Source organism: Anguilla rostrata, chromosome 2 (assembly GCF_018555375.3).
Source record: "Anguilla rostrata isolate EN2019 chromosome 2, ASM1855537v3, whole genome shotgun sequence".
Lineage (NCBI taxonomy): Eukaryota > Metazoa > Chordata > Actinopteri > Anguilliformes > Anguillidae > Anguilla > Anguilla rostrata.
This window is the reverse complement of record NC_057934.1, coordinates 30,774,885-30,795,765: the sequence shown is the minus strand read 5'-3', so window position 1 is coordinate 30,795,765 and position 20,881 is coordinate 30,774,885. Positions and strand designations below refer to the sequence as shown.

Here is a 20,881-nt window from a genome sequence, read left to right as displayed (position 1 = left end):
ATGTCAAAGCTGAATTTGATCCACTCTCTTCACATACGCCCACCCACAGCCATGACCTATGTAATGCTGAGGAAAGCAACTGCAAAACTATTAACACTGAATAATCTTGGTGCTCTAGCCTTCCTTTAGTGTATTTATACAGACAGGACCAGTTGCCAGGGGTGGAGCTAAGGGGGGTATAACAGAAAGCTTTCCTAGGCACTAATGGGTCCAGAGGGTCCCCTAGATGTGGGGTGTGTGTGCATGTGCATGCAAGGGGGGCCTCATTTCCCTGCACAAAATTTTCAGATCCATCCCTGCCAGTTGCACGTCACCAATTTATACCATCCCTTCGTGCTGAATATTCAATGGATCAAGATGTACCTATTACTTTTAAGCAAACTGCTAATTCACATATTGAACATGCCAAATGAGCATCTATGAATAATTGAACCATACTGCTATATGATATGTAGTTGTATATGTGTTAACTACATTGCTTACAGCAGAAATTAACTGGCCTTGCCTTTCCTAGAGTAACTAAAGGGTATAGGCATTCTGGAGTAAGCGTATTCAATTTGTACTCAGGTGCAGACACACCACACAACATTGCATATTTTCATATGCTAATGCATTAGATGAAAAATCTATTCAATTCGTTTTTAATGTGTAATGGCAGCAGAAGAAAGAAATTCACTGGTTTTACTGCTGTTCTAAATCTCTGGAAATCTGGTTTTAACACAAAGGCAAAATGAAAATCAAATATGAGTAGATTACACATTAAGTTTGAGGTAAACTACCCATATCAGGTCCACAAAATTACTGTTCTCAGTTATATGGTGTAATGCAATACATAAAAAGTACACCTCTATTTACTGTAATGCAAGTCTAAATTCTGTAATTGTACATCTTACGTTAATTTTATTATTTTTATTTATTTTATTATTGTCCTGGGCCCATTACACTGAAAACACCCTAATGACAGACCATTTTCAAGCTGTTAGATTTACTGATGGAAAGGAACCAACAAAACCTACAGTACTGAACTGCACCACAGAAAAACAGAGGCCTCTGCACAATGGCTACATCTTCCCATTTAGAGAATTTTGTTTTGTTTATGGTAAGGTGTATAAAATGTGTTAGTAAAACAATTTCACATTTCACCTTCACATACTTTATTTTCCACTGCAAAAATGCAAATAAAGCTCATTGTATTACGAGTAACATTGAGAAATCCACTGATCTGTATGTAATTGCTTCAGTATGTTAATGAGTGTCAGTTCATCTCCTTTTGCAAGAGGATTCTGTGGATGACCAAATATCCAGTCACATTTCAAAGCCCGAGAAAGTATTCACAATAAAATTAGAGTCCAGAGAGCGACAAATATTTCTTTAAATTCCAGATTTCTAGAAAGTTTTCTGGCCCAACAAACCTGGCTGTCAACAATGAAAACCTCCTGGAAATGCAGTACAAAAATCAGGCTTAAAAATGGCACAGTGGCCAGATATATACATGCATCGAACACTTCCAGGTGAGCTGTATGGAGGACCAAAAATGCCAAATTAATTAAAAGACTTGATAAATTAGTAAGTAAATATGGAACGCAAGAAAATCTAAAAAAAAAAAAAAAAAATATGACAAATGGGTATTTCTGAATTATTTTGCCTATTTCCCTATATTTATTTCCTGTCATTCATTTCTGTATTTATTTTTGTATTTCCTTGTCCTTAATAATGAGGGGGCTGTCAATCAAAGTACGTAATGGTGTCAACTTATTCCCATTGGTTGATTGATACAAGAGTGCGCCGATCAACTGTACATGCTGTGCTTCAACACCTGGTTGCTTTGACTACGTTAGTAGGGCAGAGCAGGGCCAAATGTAACATGGAATTCTTAGGCGATTGCACTGGAGTTTGCACAGTGTATTTCGTATTTCAAGTTGAACACTCAGAACTGCCCTCTCGGTCTCAAACAAACTGCAGGATTTCTATGCCTGAATGTAATAGCTGCGCCCCCCTCATTATCATATCGACAAAGAAATAAGGAAATAAATATTTGAATCAAGAAATAAGTACAGGAATGTATATTGTTTCTTGCATTCATATTTATTAATAGAGTCATTTATTTTTTAATTTTGGCATTTTTGGTCCGCCATAGAGATGAGCGAGGAGCATCCAGAATTACACTTGCGGTGATGTCTGGGACCTCCCCTACGTGGTTTGAAGACAGCTAGGTGGGTTCCAGCAGTAAGGTGTGCCAGTGTCCTCAGTTGAAAGCTGTTCTCAGTCAGGGTAAGAGATGGGTGGCTGTTTAGGCAAAGCAGAGGCTAGGACAGTTTGAGGCCTTGCATGTTGCTCCGAAGGTTCATCTGTTCCCTCTCCTGCCGGGTTTTCTCTTGCTTGAATGCCATCTTATTGGCTTTCTTTTCACCTCTCCTTTCCTGTTTGGGAGAAAAAAATCAGCAGTTACTACACATTTTTGATTTAGCTCCACAATACTACGAACGCTGAAGCTTGCCGGTAGAAAACAGACAGTACAGAGTACAGAGGATTCCACACTGAAAGGCAAAAAACAATTTTCCATGGAAAAAATGGGTTCCAGATATGTTTCCACTTCAATAATTTCATGACCGACCACAACCACATTGTAAACGGTCAACAGATCCAAAACTACAAATTGTGAATGACATCCATATTTTTAGCTATGCAGGGGGGTATTCTATTAAGTTCATCCAATACAGGAAAGACAGACCAATTGCAGGGTTCTACACTAACATTTTTTTCCGCAAGGAGCATGTGCTCCTAAGCAGAAGAATTTAGTAGTACACTCATGCATCCCAATTAGTATATGCGCTCCTAAATTATTTTTCCAAATACTTTTTTTTTTTTTTTTTTAACTCAAAACAAATAACACTGAAGACACAGACAACAGGCTGTGGTAGAGTGTGAATCACCTTCCGCTCCTCCTTGATGGCCTGTTTCCTGGCCTTCCTCGCCTCCTTGTCCTCCTCCTTGGGTCGCGGCTGCGTGGAGACACGGGGGAGGTCCAGGTCGTTGATCCTCTCCATGCGCTCGGCCTGCTTGGCTGTGAGGCCTCTCTCTGGCAGAACGTCCTTTGGGATCCCCGTCTTGCTGGACACTTTGATAGGCTTCGGCTGAAAACGCAAGCTCCGAGTCAGCCATTCGACACACACGATGACAAACTCCACAGTCAACCCCTGGTCATGATGGTTACTCAAGCTGAAATGAATGCAGGTATCTTTTTGGTCAAGAAGACCATTTTACAGCTTTTGTGTTATTGTGGGAGTTCAATAGCCCTTAGCTTCCTGTGTGACATGCACAAAAAACTGTTCATAATGTACCAACAGCAGTCTGCCTTTTCTCTAAAGATGGTTGTGATTCTCTTAGTTATAATTAGCAGTGCTAATTATCTTGTCAACCTATATATATGCCATACACAATTACAGAAGTTGATATAACTATTACCTCAATATATGCCCATTCACTGAATTCCTTTTTGATATTTCATATGTGAATGGGGAAAAAAAAAATCTTTGATAACATAATGAGTTTCACTCATGTTATCAAAGATTATTACATGTTGTAGTGTACTGTGACTTGGTACAACACAATGTATTGTACAATGCAATATAATATATGACTAACCTGGTACAATTAGATTTGAATAGTGCATCATATCAGGTGATCTACAATTTATTTTTTCCAAAACATTGCACAAATGCTCTACACATGAATAAACACAATTAACACTTACCTTAGGTGGATCTTGGATAAGCTTTGGATGGTTATACAGGTTTGAGTAGGTGCCTACAAATATATATACACACACAGTCAAATGTTCATTCAACTAATGTAAGACATAGGTATGACGATCAGTTTAACACATGCAAGGGTCTTAATTCAATTTGAATATAACGGGTGTCACCCGGGGTTAAACTGGGATTTGGGAGGTGGGTGGACCCTGAGATCCAGTGGGAGGTGGGTGAAAAAAGGTACAAACCAAAGAATGTCTCAGCCCAAAATAGTTGTATCTTTAATGTATTGTGCACATAATTGTAATTAAGGAAAACAATGTTTTAAAAAGAATATGATATTACATCAAATTGAGTGCAAGTTTTACATAAAACTTAGTTTCTAATGTGTTGAGTGGTCATTAATGCTGATAATTTTTGATCTCAAACTGTTTTAATTAATTTTCAGTGATTAACAAGCATGCAAACGATCTGACTAAGCAATTGGAAAGGGACACACAGCTTCTTCGCATTGTGTTAGGGAGATTACATGATAAATGTGATTTAGAAAAATCCGTTTTAATCACTAAACAGTGGCGGAATCTTCCCCTGATTTTCTCTGAGTATCATTGCAATTAATCCACGAAATAGGCTACTCAATAGCAATACTATCATATATAGCCAGCTCTCCCCAAATAGGCAGTTTTAGTGAGTAGCCTAGGCCTTATAGCCTACATTTATTTTCATTTGCAGTACGAAATTGTGCACATTTTTAACCAACATTATTTGTGAATACATGCACTTCTTTCTCCGCACTCAAATTCATGGCAAATATCTGCAATGCGTAGATTGTAAACAAAATTGAAGTGCAGGTTTTGTTTTTGCTGGTTATTCTGAAAGCTAACACGGTAGATAACAGACTGGTGTATCTTGTTTGTTAAGTGTAGACTACTTGGTGATTAAAACAGATTTTTAACGGATAAATTGAATTTATGATTTAATCCCCCTAACACGGTATGAAGACGTTGTGTGTTAGGCTAGTTGCCATTTGATTAGTCCGATCGTTGGCACGCTTGATAAGAAAGGAAAAATTACTAATGTAAACAGGTTGAGATCAATGATTAGTTTAAAGGAAAGTTTTGCGCCCAACCAATTTTCAGCTCACCAGTCGCCGCTGAATAAAACATTATGTATGTGGGAAATATTCAATCCTAGCTTAGCTGCTGACCAGCAACCTGCTGATTTTGCTCAAGCAATCAAAGTTGGCGTTAATAATAGCCGGCGTTCGTGGGGGCTGTTTATTCATCTCTCTTTAAAATGTTGCATAGATGAAATTACATGTTAATGAAATTACCTACCGCGTCCGCTTCCAAACAATGAAGACAATCAACGATATTTTTCTTTCTGTGACTGTCTATACAAACGACTGTTCCGCCTCAGTTTTTTTTCTTCAAATTTTTGATTGGTTGAGCGAGTAACTGGCTAGAGGGAACACATGGACTGGAGCATACGAAAAATGGACTGGAGTGTCATAGTTATTTGTAAAACTGCCGGTCAAAATTATTTATTTATTTACCAAAGATGGGTGCACGCTGTCCACCCGCGTCCATCCCCAATTTAACCCCTGGGTGTAACGGAACACAAAAATCTTTTGTGTAAAGTGGAAAAAAAATGAAATGCGAAATATAATGTTGCTATTCACTCATTTTGAAAATGTAAACAGAGATTAACTGTTCAATTTCTTGTTGAACAAAGTACGGCAAAATAACACTTGCATATTTAAACAATGGTTTTTCTTTCTTGAGTGTAAACATAGGTAGGCAATACAAAAAATGCAGTATGTCAATATTGCTACAATTGTAGTTTGCATATGCTTAAAAACTGTTCTTCAGTTAGTTCATGATACATGTATAATTTGTATGTTTTTTTTTTTTCCAAAATAGAATTCTCTAAAAGTCACGACGTGGTTCTTACTGAGTACAGTTTCACAGTCCCATTTCTCTGTGGGTGGCTCCTCGATAAGTATAGTCTCTATCTCTGGTTTCTCTTCCTCCTCCTCTTCATTCACAGCAGGAAGTGCTTTTGGACCCAAGTCATCAGGCTTCTGGTATCTAGTCACACATATACACATGTTAATCACTAAATCCACTCAGGCAGGTAAACCATCCACAATGTATTTCACATACTGTACGTTTTAATATTTTCTATAACTGGGGCAAGCAGTTTGTTTAGCTTTTTTCCCCACATTCAATTCAGTCCTCGACCAGCACAAAATCAACATTATCCCAATTACCATCCAAAACATTCACTTTGATAAAGTAATTACCACTAATCAAATCCAGACTAACTGATAGCAATGTTTACAAGCAACAATCGCGTTAAATTTAGACAGATTATTTAAGCCCACAGACAAGACAGTACTTTTGAAATGCTGAACAGAGGATGCTTTTGTTTGAAGCAGTGGGAAATGTCACAATGAGAGCAGTGATATTTAATATACATACAGAACTGATTTTCAGCAGAGGCATATATAAAAAATCTGATCTGATCAGAGCCAGTTGTTTAACCATCTCTTGTCATTGCTTGATGATGCTTGCTGAAAACATGTCCATGTGAAGAGTTGCATCTTTTTTCACTGACAGAGTTAATTATCATGGACAATTACAAAGTATTATTTTGGCACTCAGAAAGGTTTGAAAATATATATTTATCCTAGAAATCACCTAGTCACGTTGCAGTACCATTTTCTTGAGCCAGTCAGTTGGCACATTGCATGTTCCATGTTCATATTGCTTCCTTATTAATAAAAATGTCATAAATGAACCACTGAATCGCACAGTCATGACATTGTGGATTTGAGTGCCTACAAGTGACCCCTGGAGCATAAAAATTAAAATACAAGTTTAAATGCCCAAAGTCATGTGATGCAGACAAACTGGTAGCCCTATTTATGAGAGATATGCAATTGACAATAAGGCAAAATTAGTCTCAGAATTACTCTTTATGGCCACAATGAAAAAAATACATTTCTTTGTTCTAAAACCATGCCGGTTTCCATCTTGAATCCCACTGTTTTCCATAAACATTTATCTTAAGTTCAGTTTCATTTATAGAGGTTCCTGCAGCTGTAGAGAACATAAACCGAGCAGTTGCCCCAAACTCACTCTTTCGCCTTCTGTATGTAGTAATCTTTAATGACTTCCTCCAGACGAATGCTGTTGGGGTCTATGAAACCTTCTAGCTCCGCATTGTCCAGGGCCCCAATCTCGTCATCGTCAAACTGCTCAAAAAACTGAAGGAAGAAGGGAAAATTAAAGTTACTTTTGCATTTGGAACAGAAAAGACCCTTTTCCAGTGTGCACTGTAATAGTCAGTCAATGACTGAATTGGGATCTTGAGATTTTATAGTCTTGGCATTTTCTGGGAATAGAGCCATTTCATTATTTAAGCTCAGCAAACCGAAAAGCCAGGCTGAAAGGATGAGCTCTATTTATGGAGATACAGTTCATTGCCTTCAGTCTAACTCAGCAGGAAGCCCCACCATCTTGATGTTCATGAATTTGGAGAGATGGCAGGGTTTATCTGGCTTCTGTGCAAGACCACTATACTGAAGACCTGAAGTTAAATAACAGACAGCTGTTCCATTTTGACAAATACAATCTCTTTCAGAGCAGCTCGAGATGATAGCTTTCAGCATTATCCGAGTATTAAAGCTTAATGAGCAAATCTCTAACCTTACAGTCCAGCTCTCACTGCTGCCCAAAGACAAGTACAACAGATACAGCAAAACTTACAGCAAAAAATATCAATGCTTTAGGAATGGGCGTGGTTCAGAACTTTGTGATGTTGTGACTGTTCAAATAACAGTTTACCTGCTGGTAGTTTTCGCTGCATTTTATAATTCTTTAACTGAACAGAATATTGTTTTAAGGAGATTTCCTCTTGTTTCTCACGTTTAGTCGTGGTGACTAATACGCAAATGAAAACTACAGGATGTGAACCCAGAAGTATTTGAATACTGAACTGTTTGATACATTTTCAATTAAAATAATAATAATAAAAATATTGATATTTTGATCATTTTGTCCTGATTTATTGATTCCTCAAAATTTCTTAACGTGCCAGCCCTAGTTCATATCCTATTCGCTTGACAGGCCAGAATGTAACCCTATCCTTTGAATCTTTGAGGATCTACCATCATAGTGCAGATGCAAGATCCTAAATCAGCTGTTGCCTCCCTGATTTTTGAGAGCCACATGTATGTTTTTGTATTCACCTTTGATTAGGTGAAATGGGTTGATCAAATAAGTGCTGAGTGACACCCTAATCCAGCATATCCTGTTGCTAGGATCAAGCAGTATGACGGTACACCAAGGTATTTGAAAATACGAACGGTGTCCATTTCATGTGTCGCATGGAACATGTAGCACCATCACATTTTTTGTCACCTGAAAAGGCTCGGACGATACAGCAGTGACCACATAAATTAAGCATGTTGCATTGATGACTCCCTCCAACTCCCTACAATGTCATTTTAAAACTTAACAGGTAATACCGTACCCTGTGGTAAAATGTTGGCCGGTTTAGCGGATACCACCCAACCCTACCTGTTTCTGTCCCAGAGCTGGTCTGAATCAATCAGGTCCTGTTCTAAATAAATTTCTTAAAGGAATCAACTTTTTGCAAACACTGGGGAACATCGCTCACCTTTTCAAAGCGGTCATCAAGGAGGGTGAGCTGCTCGTTCCTTCTCATGATTGAGGAGGTCAGGGAGTACTCAGTGAAACGGCTCTTTGTTTCCTCCTCTGCAAACATGAACTCCCGCATCGCACGGTCCCCATCCTCTGAAAGAGGGCCATTCGAATTGTATTCATCCTCTTCCTCACCACTCTCCTCCTCATCTGTGTCCTCCCACTCATCGCTGTCACTGCAGTGGGAGAGACTGACCCATAAACAGTCTGCAATATGAAAATACTGAAGCAAATGTATTTCTTCAACAGTATAACACGGTTGGGAAACCTTTATAGTAAAAGAAATGTGTTTTATAATGAATGGACCTCATTAGAGGGAGATGTTGATAATTAATTTGTAGATTTTGCATTCAAACCACAAATCTCATGTTATTCTGAACCCAATTTTGTATCTTCCAAGTAAACTAAACTTAAAAAACAAAATTATTCTACAGGGAGATATTTTGGTTGCAGGCAGTCTCCGTCAACACTGCAATCCTTACATTGACAACAACTGATATAAAATATAAATTGTAGAGAATTCTAAATACTGAAGATGAAAAGGGGCATGATCACACTTACTCCTCATTTTCATCTCCCACAGCATTGTTGGCCTTCAGAATGAAGTCATCTTCTAGCTCATTCTCTGGGTCATCATAGTCAAAGTCTTCATCTAGGGCCGCCACAATATCAGGATCCATATCTAGCCTTGGACCTTAAAAAACAACAAACAGCAAAGATTATAACAAGTTTCTCAAAAGCATTTGTGATAAAATGTGTTATATATTCTTCTTTGTGAAAAATTCCAAGAAAATCTGAGATGTCAATGAAATACCTGGCGAGGCTTAATCTAGAACTATAGCACCACACTGCATTTTTTAGTTATAGTTTATGGTTACCGACTCTGACATTATTGAACGATAACTTCACTAACCACAAGCTCCAAATCTTTTCTGACAGCTGTATATAGATAATTTGTTGGATATCAACATGTTCATATGTTTTTATATTCATAGTGTTCCGAGAAAAAACACGTCCAATATTTTCAAGAATGTTATGTTCAATGTTTTCAACTGCAGACCCAAAGGAATAACTGAGTTCACAAGGAGGAGCACTATCATCGTCTGATCTTTACTGCTATACTATATTTCACATTACTAACAAGATGTGGTCACTTGGAGCATGTGATCATAATTAAAGCACTGCCTCTGTCTCATTCCCTGATTTATGCAGGTAAATTATCATTTTAAAAGTTTATTGAATTGTAAATAATTTGGATTGTAAATATAACTCTATAGTATACAGATAGTTTTCATTTTTATCAGGGTTTCCACAACTTCTTTAACATCTAATTCAAGGACTTTTCAATGACTTTCAAGGTCAAGCTCCCTTAAATTCAATGACTCAACTTTTTTTTTTATTATTATTTTTTTTTAACATGAACCAGGGTTAATAGAGTTGATATTGGAAAATGCACTGACAAAGACCACTCACCTGATATAGGTGCTGCTTTGTTCAACAAACCCACTTCCTCCTCAAACTCAGATGCGAAAACAGAGGATGGCAAATTGATGGAAACGGCCTGAAAAATAATATTGCAGGAAAAACAACCACGCAAAAGTCCTCATCACTACACGTCATGAACTGAAAAACATTCTTCCTATCTTTATCAAGCTGAGGCACATATAAAACAACCAAAAAAACAACTTCTTATACCTGTTTTTCTTTCTAAAAGCTAATTTTTACTGTTCAGTCCACCATATATCTTGCTTGGTCAGTGGGTCTAACCCAGGGGTGCACAACAAGGGCCGATCCGTTTCATGATAACATGCCAACTTCCGCTCTTTATTATTTAATTAGCTCAATCATATCTTGATCTGACATTTGTATAAGCACCAGCTACAGCCACAGACTGGAAATGTATCCTTAAGATTTTACTGTGCTCAAGTACAGGACTGAAATAGCGTAGTTTATAAAGCTGTCAGAAAACTAAAGCTGATGCAACTGGTTGGAAAAAAAAACCAGCACGAACACCGGCCCTCCAGGATCGGAGTTGTGCACCCCTGGCCTAACCATATTTTCTCATGTGACTGGTGTAGACTGCAGGTGTTTAACCCTCCTGTTATGTTGCGGGTCAAATTGACCCTTTTTAAAGTTTGAAAATCTAGGAAAAATATTTAGAAAACATTTTTCAGTATGAAACTTCTTCTACTGGCCTTAATTAGTGTAATCAACATTTTAAATGAAAATCGTTCATTTCATGTATTTGCAACCCCCCCCTGTATGTTTATATCACAGAGATACTGTTCGGGTCAATTTGACCCGGCAGTGAAAGTGGAGGCTAAAAGGGGTCAGAAGAGTTAAATTTAGACCATTTCTTTCTTTGCAGATGTGAGACATAAGGTATTTCCTACTCCCTCCCACCATATTTCTCCCCAATCACACACACACACACACACACCCGCATGCACACACGCACACACAGACACACACATACACGTTTGTATTGCTATACTTGTGAGGACTTCCCATTGACTTACATTCATTCCGTAACCTCTAACCCTAACCCTAACCCCAACCAATACATGCCTAACCCTATTCCTAACCCTAAAACAGCCTCTTGAACTTGTGGGGACCAGCAAAAGGTCCCCACCTTGTGTAATTTTCCTCATCCTTCTATCCTTGTGGGGACATTTGGTTCTCACAAAGATAGTAATACATGCCGATTCACACACACACACACACACACACACATTTCACCCCAATCTAACACACACAAATACACACATACATACAAACACTCTTTCTCCTTATTATCCATTATCCCTACCTCACCTGTAAAGTGCAAGAAAGTGCAGATATGCCGAATTGTTGGTGATCAAGTATAGGGCCCCTCAATTGTCCAAGTTCGTCTTCACAGACACCACAGCCCTAGTGTCTCATGAGCACTCTCCATAAAAATTCCGAAATCAGCACCAGAGAGGACCAGAAACCAAGCATGATCCTAGATTACAATGCCACCAAAGGGGGGGTGGAACAACTTGGACAAAGTAACAGGGTCCTACAGCACCAAGCGAATGACTGCGTGCTAGCCTTTAGGCATCTTTTATAACATAATTGATGTATCGGCCTACAATGCGTTCATCATCTGGATGGAGATTTTTCCTGAGTGGAACGTGTCAAAGCTGTATAAGAGGCGCATCTTCCACGAGGAGCTGGGGAAGGCACTCGTGGTACTGCATATACAACGGAGGCAGCACAAGGACCCCAGCCACTGCAGCCACAGTGAGGGAGATCCAGGAGAGGGCTGCACCTAGTACACCAGTGCCTGAGGTAAGTAAGTGTGTGTGTGGTGTGTGTGTGTGTGCGTGCGTGCGCATGCATGCGTGCGTGTCAGGGGATCGGGATCAGCAAAAAGACATAGTAATCATCTCCCTCATCTTTCTAGGTTGCTGCTGGGGGAAGAAGGAAGTGGAAGAGGTGCCAGGTCTGCATGACGTCAAGATGAGCACGACATGTGCAACGTGCAAAATTCATTTGCAAAAAGCATAACGTGACGACATGTCACTCGTGTGCTGTGTAGACACACAGATACACACACACACACATACACACGCCTCGTTCATATTGCTCAACTCTTGTTCATTTTTGTTCATTTCTTCATTTCTAAACATTCTAAACATTGCATAAATAAAGTTTACTTTCAATAAAATCCTTATGACTCATTTGGCTTGATTTTAAGTGAACCGGTCACTTTGACCCTGAACAGAAGAGGTGTCTCATCTCTATTTAGCAACATCACCCCATGAAAAAAAAATGTTTAAAAATGTAAAACAAATTTAAAAAAATTAATGTTATGTAAAACTAGTGTATTTTATATCTAGGTTTTTCCAATATACAGAAAAAATAGTTTGAACATGTATTTTTTATGAAAAACGAGTGAATTATCCTAATGAAACCATGATCTGTGAGAGGTGAATAACACCATTGCACTAAATTTTGATTGAATTGTTAGCAATGAGGTACCCAAACAATGTTCATTAGGATTTTTTGGTTTCTGACAACTTTTGGATGTTTAAACATGCACTGGGTCAGATTGACCCGGGAACATTTTTGCTGTACCTAAAAAATGAACAGAACAGGAGGGTTAATCAACCACAGGAGTCACCAGTGTGTAGTAAGACAACCCCACTGACTGAAACCCTCCAATACTGAACAATGCTAACAATGCTAACAATGCTACACCAAACGTTTTGGTACTTAACCAGGGATTCATCTACCCATCGGAACCTCCTGTTTTATAAGGATGTGCAACCCTACAGCTCCAATGTGTGGCTTTTTAAAATTTTGCATTTGCAGGGCATTACAAGTTGTCTTACAGGAAGTGTGTGCATCTCAGTCTCTTCTTCCTCCACCTTTCCATCCTCGGTGACAAGTACTTGGCCTTCTCTCGGCGGAAGGCTGGCACACACCAGCTCTGTGGGCTGCACAGGCTCCTTGAGGTGTTGCAGGTAGTTGTAGTCATCATCAAAGAACACACCAAACTGCCTCTGCTCCTCTTTCCTCTTCTCAGCTTCCACCTAGACAACAGCACCAGGATGGCAAGATGCGCATTGGCAGGCAATACCACATGTCAACCAGAGGATACTTTTACATGGATGCAAGTTTAGAGGTCTTTTCTGTGCCTGATCCTTACGTTAATCTTAACCAGCTTTACTCAACGTTTCTCACCTCTCCAGTGAAACGGTCGAATGCAAGTATCCCAAGCCTGCATTTGGTCACAAATGTTAATTTGGACATAAGTTTTCATGTTATGACTGTTCTTTCTCAATAAAATCACATCAGTGGGTTTTGACCAGAAACACAACAGTTGTCATTACGCTGTGGCACCATTACAAAAATTTTAAAACATTTCAGAACAAGTATCCAGGCTAAACCTTGACACATACCAGTCTGTGATAAAAACTGGTGTTTCCACTGGTCTTTACTAAATTCAAAATAACACACAAATTGTTCTCAAGAACAAGTGACATAATTTTAAGTAAATGAGGCCTATAGACATAAATTCCAAAAAAAGTGTAAAACTTGTGATAATGATTAGGAATGAAGATTGTAAAAAGTATAACAGAACATTACATAGAAGTTATGCTTTGTGACTGCTTTATAAATAGAGGGTATATGCACATGACGTTACAGTAGGTGGAAGTCACTGTGGTTACACCCACTGAGTGGCATAAAGACTATGAGTGGCAGTGTTAGCGTTCAGCTTGAATGCTGCGAAAACACAAAAAACACATCTAAAATGGGAAAGAGCTGTTGTGCGATTGACTGTACAAATAGATTCAACAAGAAATCGGAGCTATCTTTTTACAGACTGCCGAAAGCTAAAGAAAAGAATAGCAAATGGATCGCTGCAATTCGCAGAAACAGCTGGAATGTGGATTTGCGGTTGTCATTTTGTGTCAGGTATGTTGGATTTTTGGGTAAAATCATACCTTAAGTTATGTACTGTATTGACTACTCATCAATTAAATATTTAGCATCATTCATTTATATTCTGTGTAACTGTAAAGTTTTTGTCAGCATTTATTATGATGATGAGCCTTGTGTTCTACAAACAAAGGGGGGATGGTTAGATAGTATTAGGTAGCCAAGCATATAAATTATTAAGGTATGATTTTACCCAAAGATCCAACATACCTGACACAAAATAACAACCGCAAATCCACGTTTCAGTGCCTAGATTCGAGTTGTTTCTGCGAATTGCAGCAATGCATTTGCTTCTCTTTTCTTTAGCTTTTGGCAGTCTGTAAAAAGATTTCTTGTTGAACGTCCATGGACCACTGGTTCTTTGGAAAGTTGTAAGGATCACTGTCGAGTCCAACTGCCTTTAATTTAAGCAGATAATCATTTGTTTTACTCCCGGTTTTGCAGTTTCCTCTACTAAAGGCAGCCATGTCGCAGCATGTTTTGCCACTCAGTCCCGACTGAGGGGGCGTATGGAAAGTGACATCAATGCATACCCTCTATAGTAAACAGACTGCCCATTTCGGAATGGGAACACAAATAGAAACACGGTGCAAATATAACTTGAGGATCGAGCCACTGCCACTAGGTGCATTTTGTTCACAGCTGCCTTAGCATCAGCAGCTACATGCCAATAGCTTTACCTTGCTGGCAGGTATCAACACATGCTGAGGGGCCTTCTCATCAGCCACTAATGGATCTCTCTGGCTTCTGTGGACCAGGTGAAAGGTCACAGCCTTCTTCTTCTCAATGAATGCTTTCTTCTTTCTGTGCGGCTTTTAAAAACAAACATTATTTTCAAAAGACAAACAAAAACTTATAACAGCAGAACAGGTAGATCAGTTGTCAGTGGGTACAAGTTGACAAGTTGTGCACAGAGTCCTGTGTATGTTGCCACTGTTACTTCTGTGAAAGTTCTTTGAGCTGCTGACAGAAAATCGTTCTGGATTTGACATTATGTGCTTGATTCCTTTTAAGATATAGCCCACTAAATGGCGTAAGGAGGTATATTGAGCTAAGTGAAATTTATGGTTACCATTTAATTCCAAATACGTTTTGTTGACATTTGGCCAGTAGGGGATGAATCGTTCTGTAGAAGATGTGGACACATGGCCGCTAAAACGAACTATTTGGTAGATGATGAAGAATTCAAAGCGCAAATTATAACGAGCCAAACCTGCAATGTGTTAATAAAAATGATTTACTTAAACACTTTCAACAACCTAATTGATTCAGAATTCTATGTTTAAAAATTTTGTTTGCTACCTCTTTTTATACAGTTTTTTGCAATATAGCTCAATGTGAACATATGATTTTTTCTTTATAGCATGCATAGCTAATACTGACATGTGGTTTAGAACAAACAATCCCTCTAAACATGCTTGTTAAAATTCTGGGATTTCAATTGTGTTTGGAACGAAAACCAGCATACACAAAGGATCCCCATGTCATGACTGAGTTTAAATACCTAGGGACTAAAAGAGTGAACTCCCTCTCCATTTGGCCCAGTTTAAGTATGGTCAGCTGTCACAATGAAACGAATAAGGGAAATGACAAGAAACAAAGCGGCGGCGGTGAGGGGGGGTCTTTGTACATTTCACAAACTCACCAAACAAAACAAAACGTTTATTTTGCACACACGGCTAACAACTAGCTAGCTTTTGGCTAGCTAGCATGCCAGCTACCTGTGTTGAACGATTTAAATCTTTCTATGTTTATAGCTAAGCCTAAGCTAACAGTTATTTGGAACATGAACTAATGAACGAAAGTGACAGTGGGACCACGCTAGCTAAGCAAGCTATGCTGCTAACTAAACATCACTGTAGCAGCACCCTAGATAAAAAGTAAATATTAGTCTGACATTAGCCAACTAAGCAAGACAGGTTAACATTAGCTAGTTTCAATACAGATACGAAATATAGACCTCACCAAATTAGTTGCCAAATTCAGTTAACTTTGTTCATTGTATTCCAATCTGTTTATTTCGTTAGCTAGTTACCCGTCTGCGTCGAAAGTTACTGACGGTTTTCCAACATTAACATCATCTTAATTTGCCAAGTTGGGGCATTATTATTTTTACCACTGTTAGTTGTTACTGAGCTAACCGGCAAAACATGTGGCTCTTTGAACGTTAACAACAGTAGGGAATTTTAATTCACCCAGAAATACACAACGAATAAGCTAATGTTACAAGACTGGGACATAGCTACCTAGGTAATGTTTTATCAAGAACATTCAAGTACGTACAGAATACACGCGTTTGAAATAAAGGTTTCTTACCATGCTTCAACAGAATATTTGTCAGTATTTTAGCTAAAAATGTTACCCACGCAGATATTTATTGGCAACAGTATAAGTTGGTACCATAACGATCAGAATTTGACTCTTATTTCTCAAAATTGAGCATTTCCCAGGCGGAAAAAAGAAAAGTTATTTTTTATCCAAAGCTGGCATGTACGACTTCTCACACGTTGCCTCCGCCATGACAGGACCATACGATCATATCCTAAAATGTAGGGGTCGAGTGAATATATCTGTCTAGCTATGAATCGGTCTCTTCTTTCTAGAAAACAAACAAATGATTTAATACGTATACAGTGAAATAGGAAATACTGTTAAGCTACTGCCAAATATTTCTTTATAAACAAATGTAGCTAGGTAAGGTCACATTAAATTCATGTATTTTATCCCCTTTCTGCTTGAATTTGGTTCTTACCATCAGACAAGAGTAATCGGGCATGAGTGACGACCGTCAAGATGCAAGTCTTGGGTAATCTTGGAAGAAGGCTTTTAAAAAAAGTATTGTTTAAAAAAAAGCCATTTCAAAATAAAAATCTATTATGATATTTTTTTAAAATGAAAAATGAGTACGGTGAGTAGCATTTGGACAGTGATACAATTTTATTTGTTTGGCTCTGTACTCTAGCACATTGGAAACAATAAATACAAGGTTAAAGTGCAGATTGTCAGTTTTAATTTGAGGGAATTTACATCCATATCAGGTGAACTGTGTATGAATTACAGGCTTTTTTATAAGTAGTTTCCCCATTTTCTCGAAACAAATGTAATCATGCAACTAGCTGCTCAGTTGTTCCTTGACCAGCTGTATAATAATAATAATAATCATACATTTTGTTTATCAGATGCCTTTCTGAGCACTCAAGGTCAGCTTACATGGTATTAAAATAGTTAGAAAAATGAGAAGACACTGCACATACAGTCGTACAGTACGTGGTATTAAAAACAGTTAGAAAAAGACAAAAACATTGTGCAGACAGCACATGGTATTAAAAATAAAAATAAAAAAAGACTTGTAGTATGTACTTGCATTATTAGTGCATGCACAAGAAAGCTCTAACAGTGGCTGATTAGTTGTATCAGGTATGCTAGACGTGGAACACATCAAATTCCTTGATCCGGCTGGGGGGTACCTGAGAAGAGGTTTGGGAGCCAGTAGTCTGGAGTTGATTCAAGGGGTGGAGTCTGTTACTGCTGTCTGTCAACACGAGGACCAAAAAAGGTGTTAAAGGTGTTAATGCCAGTCGAGCCGGCCATCACTACTTGTGGTGGTGTCAGTAGAAGTTTGAGTACTGCAGGGATATACAGTACCACCCAAATGTATGCATGCCCTTGATAAGTTGCTTTAACAGACGAATTCTCAGTGCACAATCAATATTTCCTCATTAAATATTAACATACAGTGCAGTCACAATGCTCAATACCCGACACTGCTCACGAACTGGCATACTGTTTCTGGAAAATGATAAAACATATACATATGTAAATCTCATGAAATAAAAGCTGTCTGTGCATTTATCTAATATCCATATTTTGATCTAAAATACAAATTTCACTCCACCGTTCCCATGCTTTTGGAGGGCACTTTAGTCTGGTAAATGGTAAATGGACTGCATTTATATAGTGCTTTTATCCAAAGCGCTTTACAATTGATGCATCTCATTCGCCCATTCACACACACACTCACACACCAACTGTGAAAGGTTGCCATGCAAGGTACCAGTCAGCTCATTGGGAGCAATTAGGGGTTAGGTGTCTTACCAATCAGCTCGTTGGGAGCAATTAGGGGAGGGGTTAGGTGTCTTGCTCAGGGACACTTTGACACGCCCAGGGATTGAACCAGCAACCCTCCGACTGCCAGACAACCGCTCCTACCTCCTAAGCTATGTCGCCTCACTGTCATCCCAGTCTTTCCTATGTTCTGTTTCTTGCTTTCCACTTCCTGTTCTCGTTTCTTTAATAACTGAGCCATGTTCACCTATTTATCCACGCTCAGCTGTATTGCACAGAAAAATTAGAGTGTACAGTTTCTGACATACTTAGGGATGTCAATTCATCTATTTATTGATTTATTTAAATAATGAGTCTCTGACAAGGCCTGTACCAACCTGCTTGACAGATCCATCCAGTAGAAACAAACCCTTATTGCTCTTTATCCTGAAATAGGTTTTAATGGGAGTGCAAGTTCTGAATTTATTTATCAGTTGTCTTACAAACAATAATGGAGGCCAACATGATCTTGTGAATTAAGATGTTTAGGATGGGTCAAGTCTTGTAGATTCCAGATGTACAGTAGAATGGAGCTTCTCATTCTCAATTGTAGGGATTCCCTCTTTATAGAATTTAATAGTCCCATCAGTGCCTTAATCCATGGACACGGACTCTGGGGTTGAGGAGGAAGTCCCATTACATCCTCATCAAAATGGAAAACATTTTGGCAATGTAAATATGTCCATATTTCATAAATGGTATGTTATAAACGTACAGATAATTTATACATTGTCCAGTTTACACATCCTTGTTTAATATTGTGTTTACTATCATTATTAAATATGTCTATTGTACTGAATAGTTAAGATAATACTAAGATTTAATGACATCATATAATGACAACATTTGTTTTGAAACAATGTGTAGATTTTTATGTATCAGTATTTGCTTTGTCTCCAACCTATTGGTTTTCCACAGGGTCAATTTAGTGGCAGCCACCAGAGGTAAAATGCTGTTGGAAAAAACACTCTGTAGTAATGAACAGGAAATAAAAATTGGCCCTGGCACTTGTAATCACAAAGGACATATTTGGGTTTACTTATTCCCAAAGCACTAACTGGCACATAGAGCAACAACAAAGGCATTGTACTTCTGGAAAATTTTAGCCATTTACTCAGCTGTGACCCAGCCCTGCTGATGTTAGAGCTCTGTCCCCATTGTTCTCCACAAAGTTGTTTTGGGCCTCCTTCCCATATGTATGCCTTCTGGAGTCCAGCCAGTCTTGAGATGGAGTAAAGTTTTTCAAAAAGTTTGTCCAGTCCAACTCAAGCGGCACTTGAGCATTATGGTCATTGCTACTTGTTTTGTTTGTCAGAGGTGGTTGGTGTTTGATATTGTGTCAAGCCTAAAGATGTCCATGATTTTCACAGTGTGTGAAGGGGGGATCATTTAGGGTTCTGATCAGTAATTTAGCAGCAACTATTTATAGTTGATAGGTTGATAGTTTACAGCTTTGGCAGATTGACTTTATAGCTTTTGTTTTGTATTTTCCTGACTTTTGGTTGGTTTAACCTTTTGTTTGTGTGTTCTATATTGATCCTAGTAGACATATATTTGCTGGTACCCCCAAATTCTGGCAAATGATGATTCTTAAGTAGGTAAAACAGTGTGAACTCCAGGCCTTAATCTTTAGCTTTGATGTACTTGCTGTATTGATGGTGAAAAGTATGACCTTTATGACCTGATCCACATTCAGGGTATCCGCATTCAGAGCTTTTCCATTCTTCAGTGAAGGATGACAGTGATAATTTCATCTGTGGTTGGTGGGTCTGTGTTGATGCTAAAATATTCCGGAACTTCATTTGTTGATTTCTTCAAAACAGGGATCTCGAAGGAGAACCTCCCTGAAGTCTTGGTTGTCAATCTTGCTGATTTGAATCTCACAGTTCAGATTTGTTGTTTTTATGCAGGAAATACTTACCTGCTGTATGTTTGCTGCTGTTATTTCCATTGCAATTGCATTTATTTTTCTGTACTGTGCCTCCATTTTTTCAGTCTGCGATTTTTTTTGTGTGTATCTATTGTTTTTTTGTTGTTGTTTTTTCAGGCCTGTCTTTCCCTTGATTGCTTTCCATATTTCTGTGGTAATTCATTCCTTGCCCTTTCCTTTATCCCTGCAAGTTTCACTGGAGCACATTTCACCACAGGTTGTCTCCTCCTGTTCATCTTCTGCGCTTTAGAAAAGACTTGACAAAATTTCCAAGCTAGTAAACAGAAAGTTTTCCATAGTAGTTTGGTATCTTATCTTGCCACACTAAATCTTGGCGTTCCCTTTGTTTTTGGTCCTGATTGTTTCAGCTTTAGCTTTCTGCAGTGAAAAGATGGCAGATATTGGTGACATCTGCCCCTCTTTGCACATTGACATCCCTCAGTGAGTGTCTCCACTTGCCATTTCTGTAATGCACATAATTATCGGATTGGATTGCCAACCCTCCCCCATGATTAGGTTCTGGAGGTTTCAATGTTGGCCTATTAGTTCTGAGTCTTATGTCATCCTGGCAATAGATCACAGTTTCTTACGCTCTTAGACCAGACAGGCTTTGGTTTCTGTGCAAGTGTAAAAGCTATTACCCCATACCAGCAGAATAGGCTAGTTTGGTGTAGGCTAAACTGCTAAATGTGAAACTGCTTTGGGCTTCAGGGAATGATGTCGTCATTTTCTTCACCAAAAGTAATTCACACGTTTATATTTCAGTATATTTCAATACTGAAATATAAACGTTGGAATTATTAAACAGGGCTAACCTCGTTTATGTTAATTAGAATTCAATGTTTGTTATACATTTTCTGAGCAAAATTCAATAATCCCATTTAATGTACACTACC

General features: G+C 38.5%; 1 protein-coding gene across 2 annotated transcripts; it reads right to left on the bottom strand.

Moving 5' to 3' along the window:
• Positions 1-1,137: 1,137 nt before the first annotated feature.
• Positions 1,138-16,492, bottom strand: ltv1 (LTV1 ribosome biogenesis factor). 2 transcript variants are annotated; one of them, XM_064321540.1, is made up of 11 exons: positions 16,268-16,492; positions 14,632-14,763; positions 12,841-13,041; positions 9,956-10,043; positions 9,044-9,176; positions 8,439-8,673; positions 6,896-7,023; positions 5,706-5,842; positions 3,755-3,807; positions 2,934-3,134; positions 1,138-2,420 (listed from the first exon to the last, which is right to left on the bottom strand). In XM_064321540.1, exons 1-11 carry the CDS (start codon positions 16,268-16,270, stop codon positions 2,307-2,309), a joined length of 1,425 nt encoding a protein of 474 aa, XP_064177610.1. In that variant the 5' UTR covers positions 16,271-16,492; the 3' UTR covers positions 1,138-2,306. The 2 variants fall into 2 exon arrangements, with proteins under 2 accessions (XP_064177610.1, XP_064177612.1); XM_064321542.1 differs by having other exon boundaries at positions 8,439-8,658; positions 16,268-16,491.
• Positions 16,493-20,881: the final 4,389 nt, after the last annotated feature.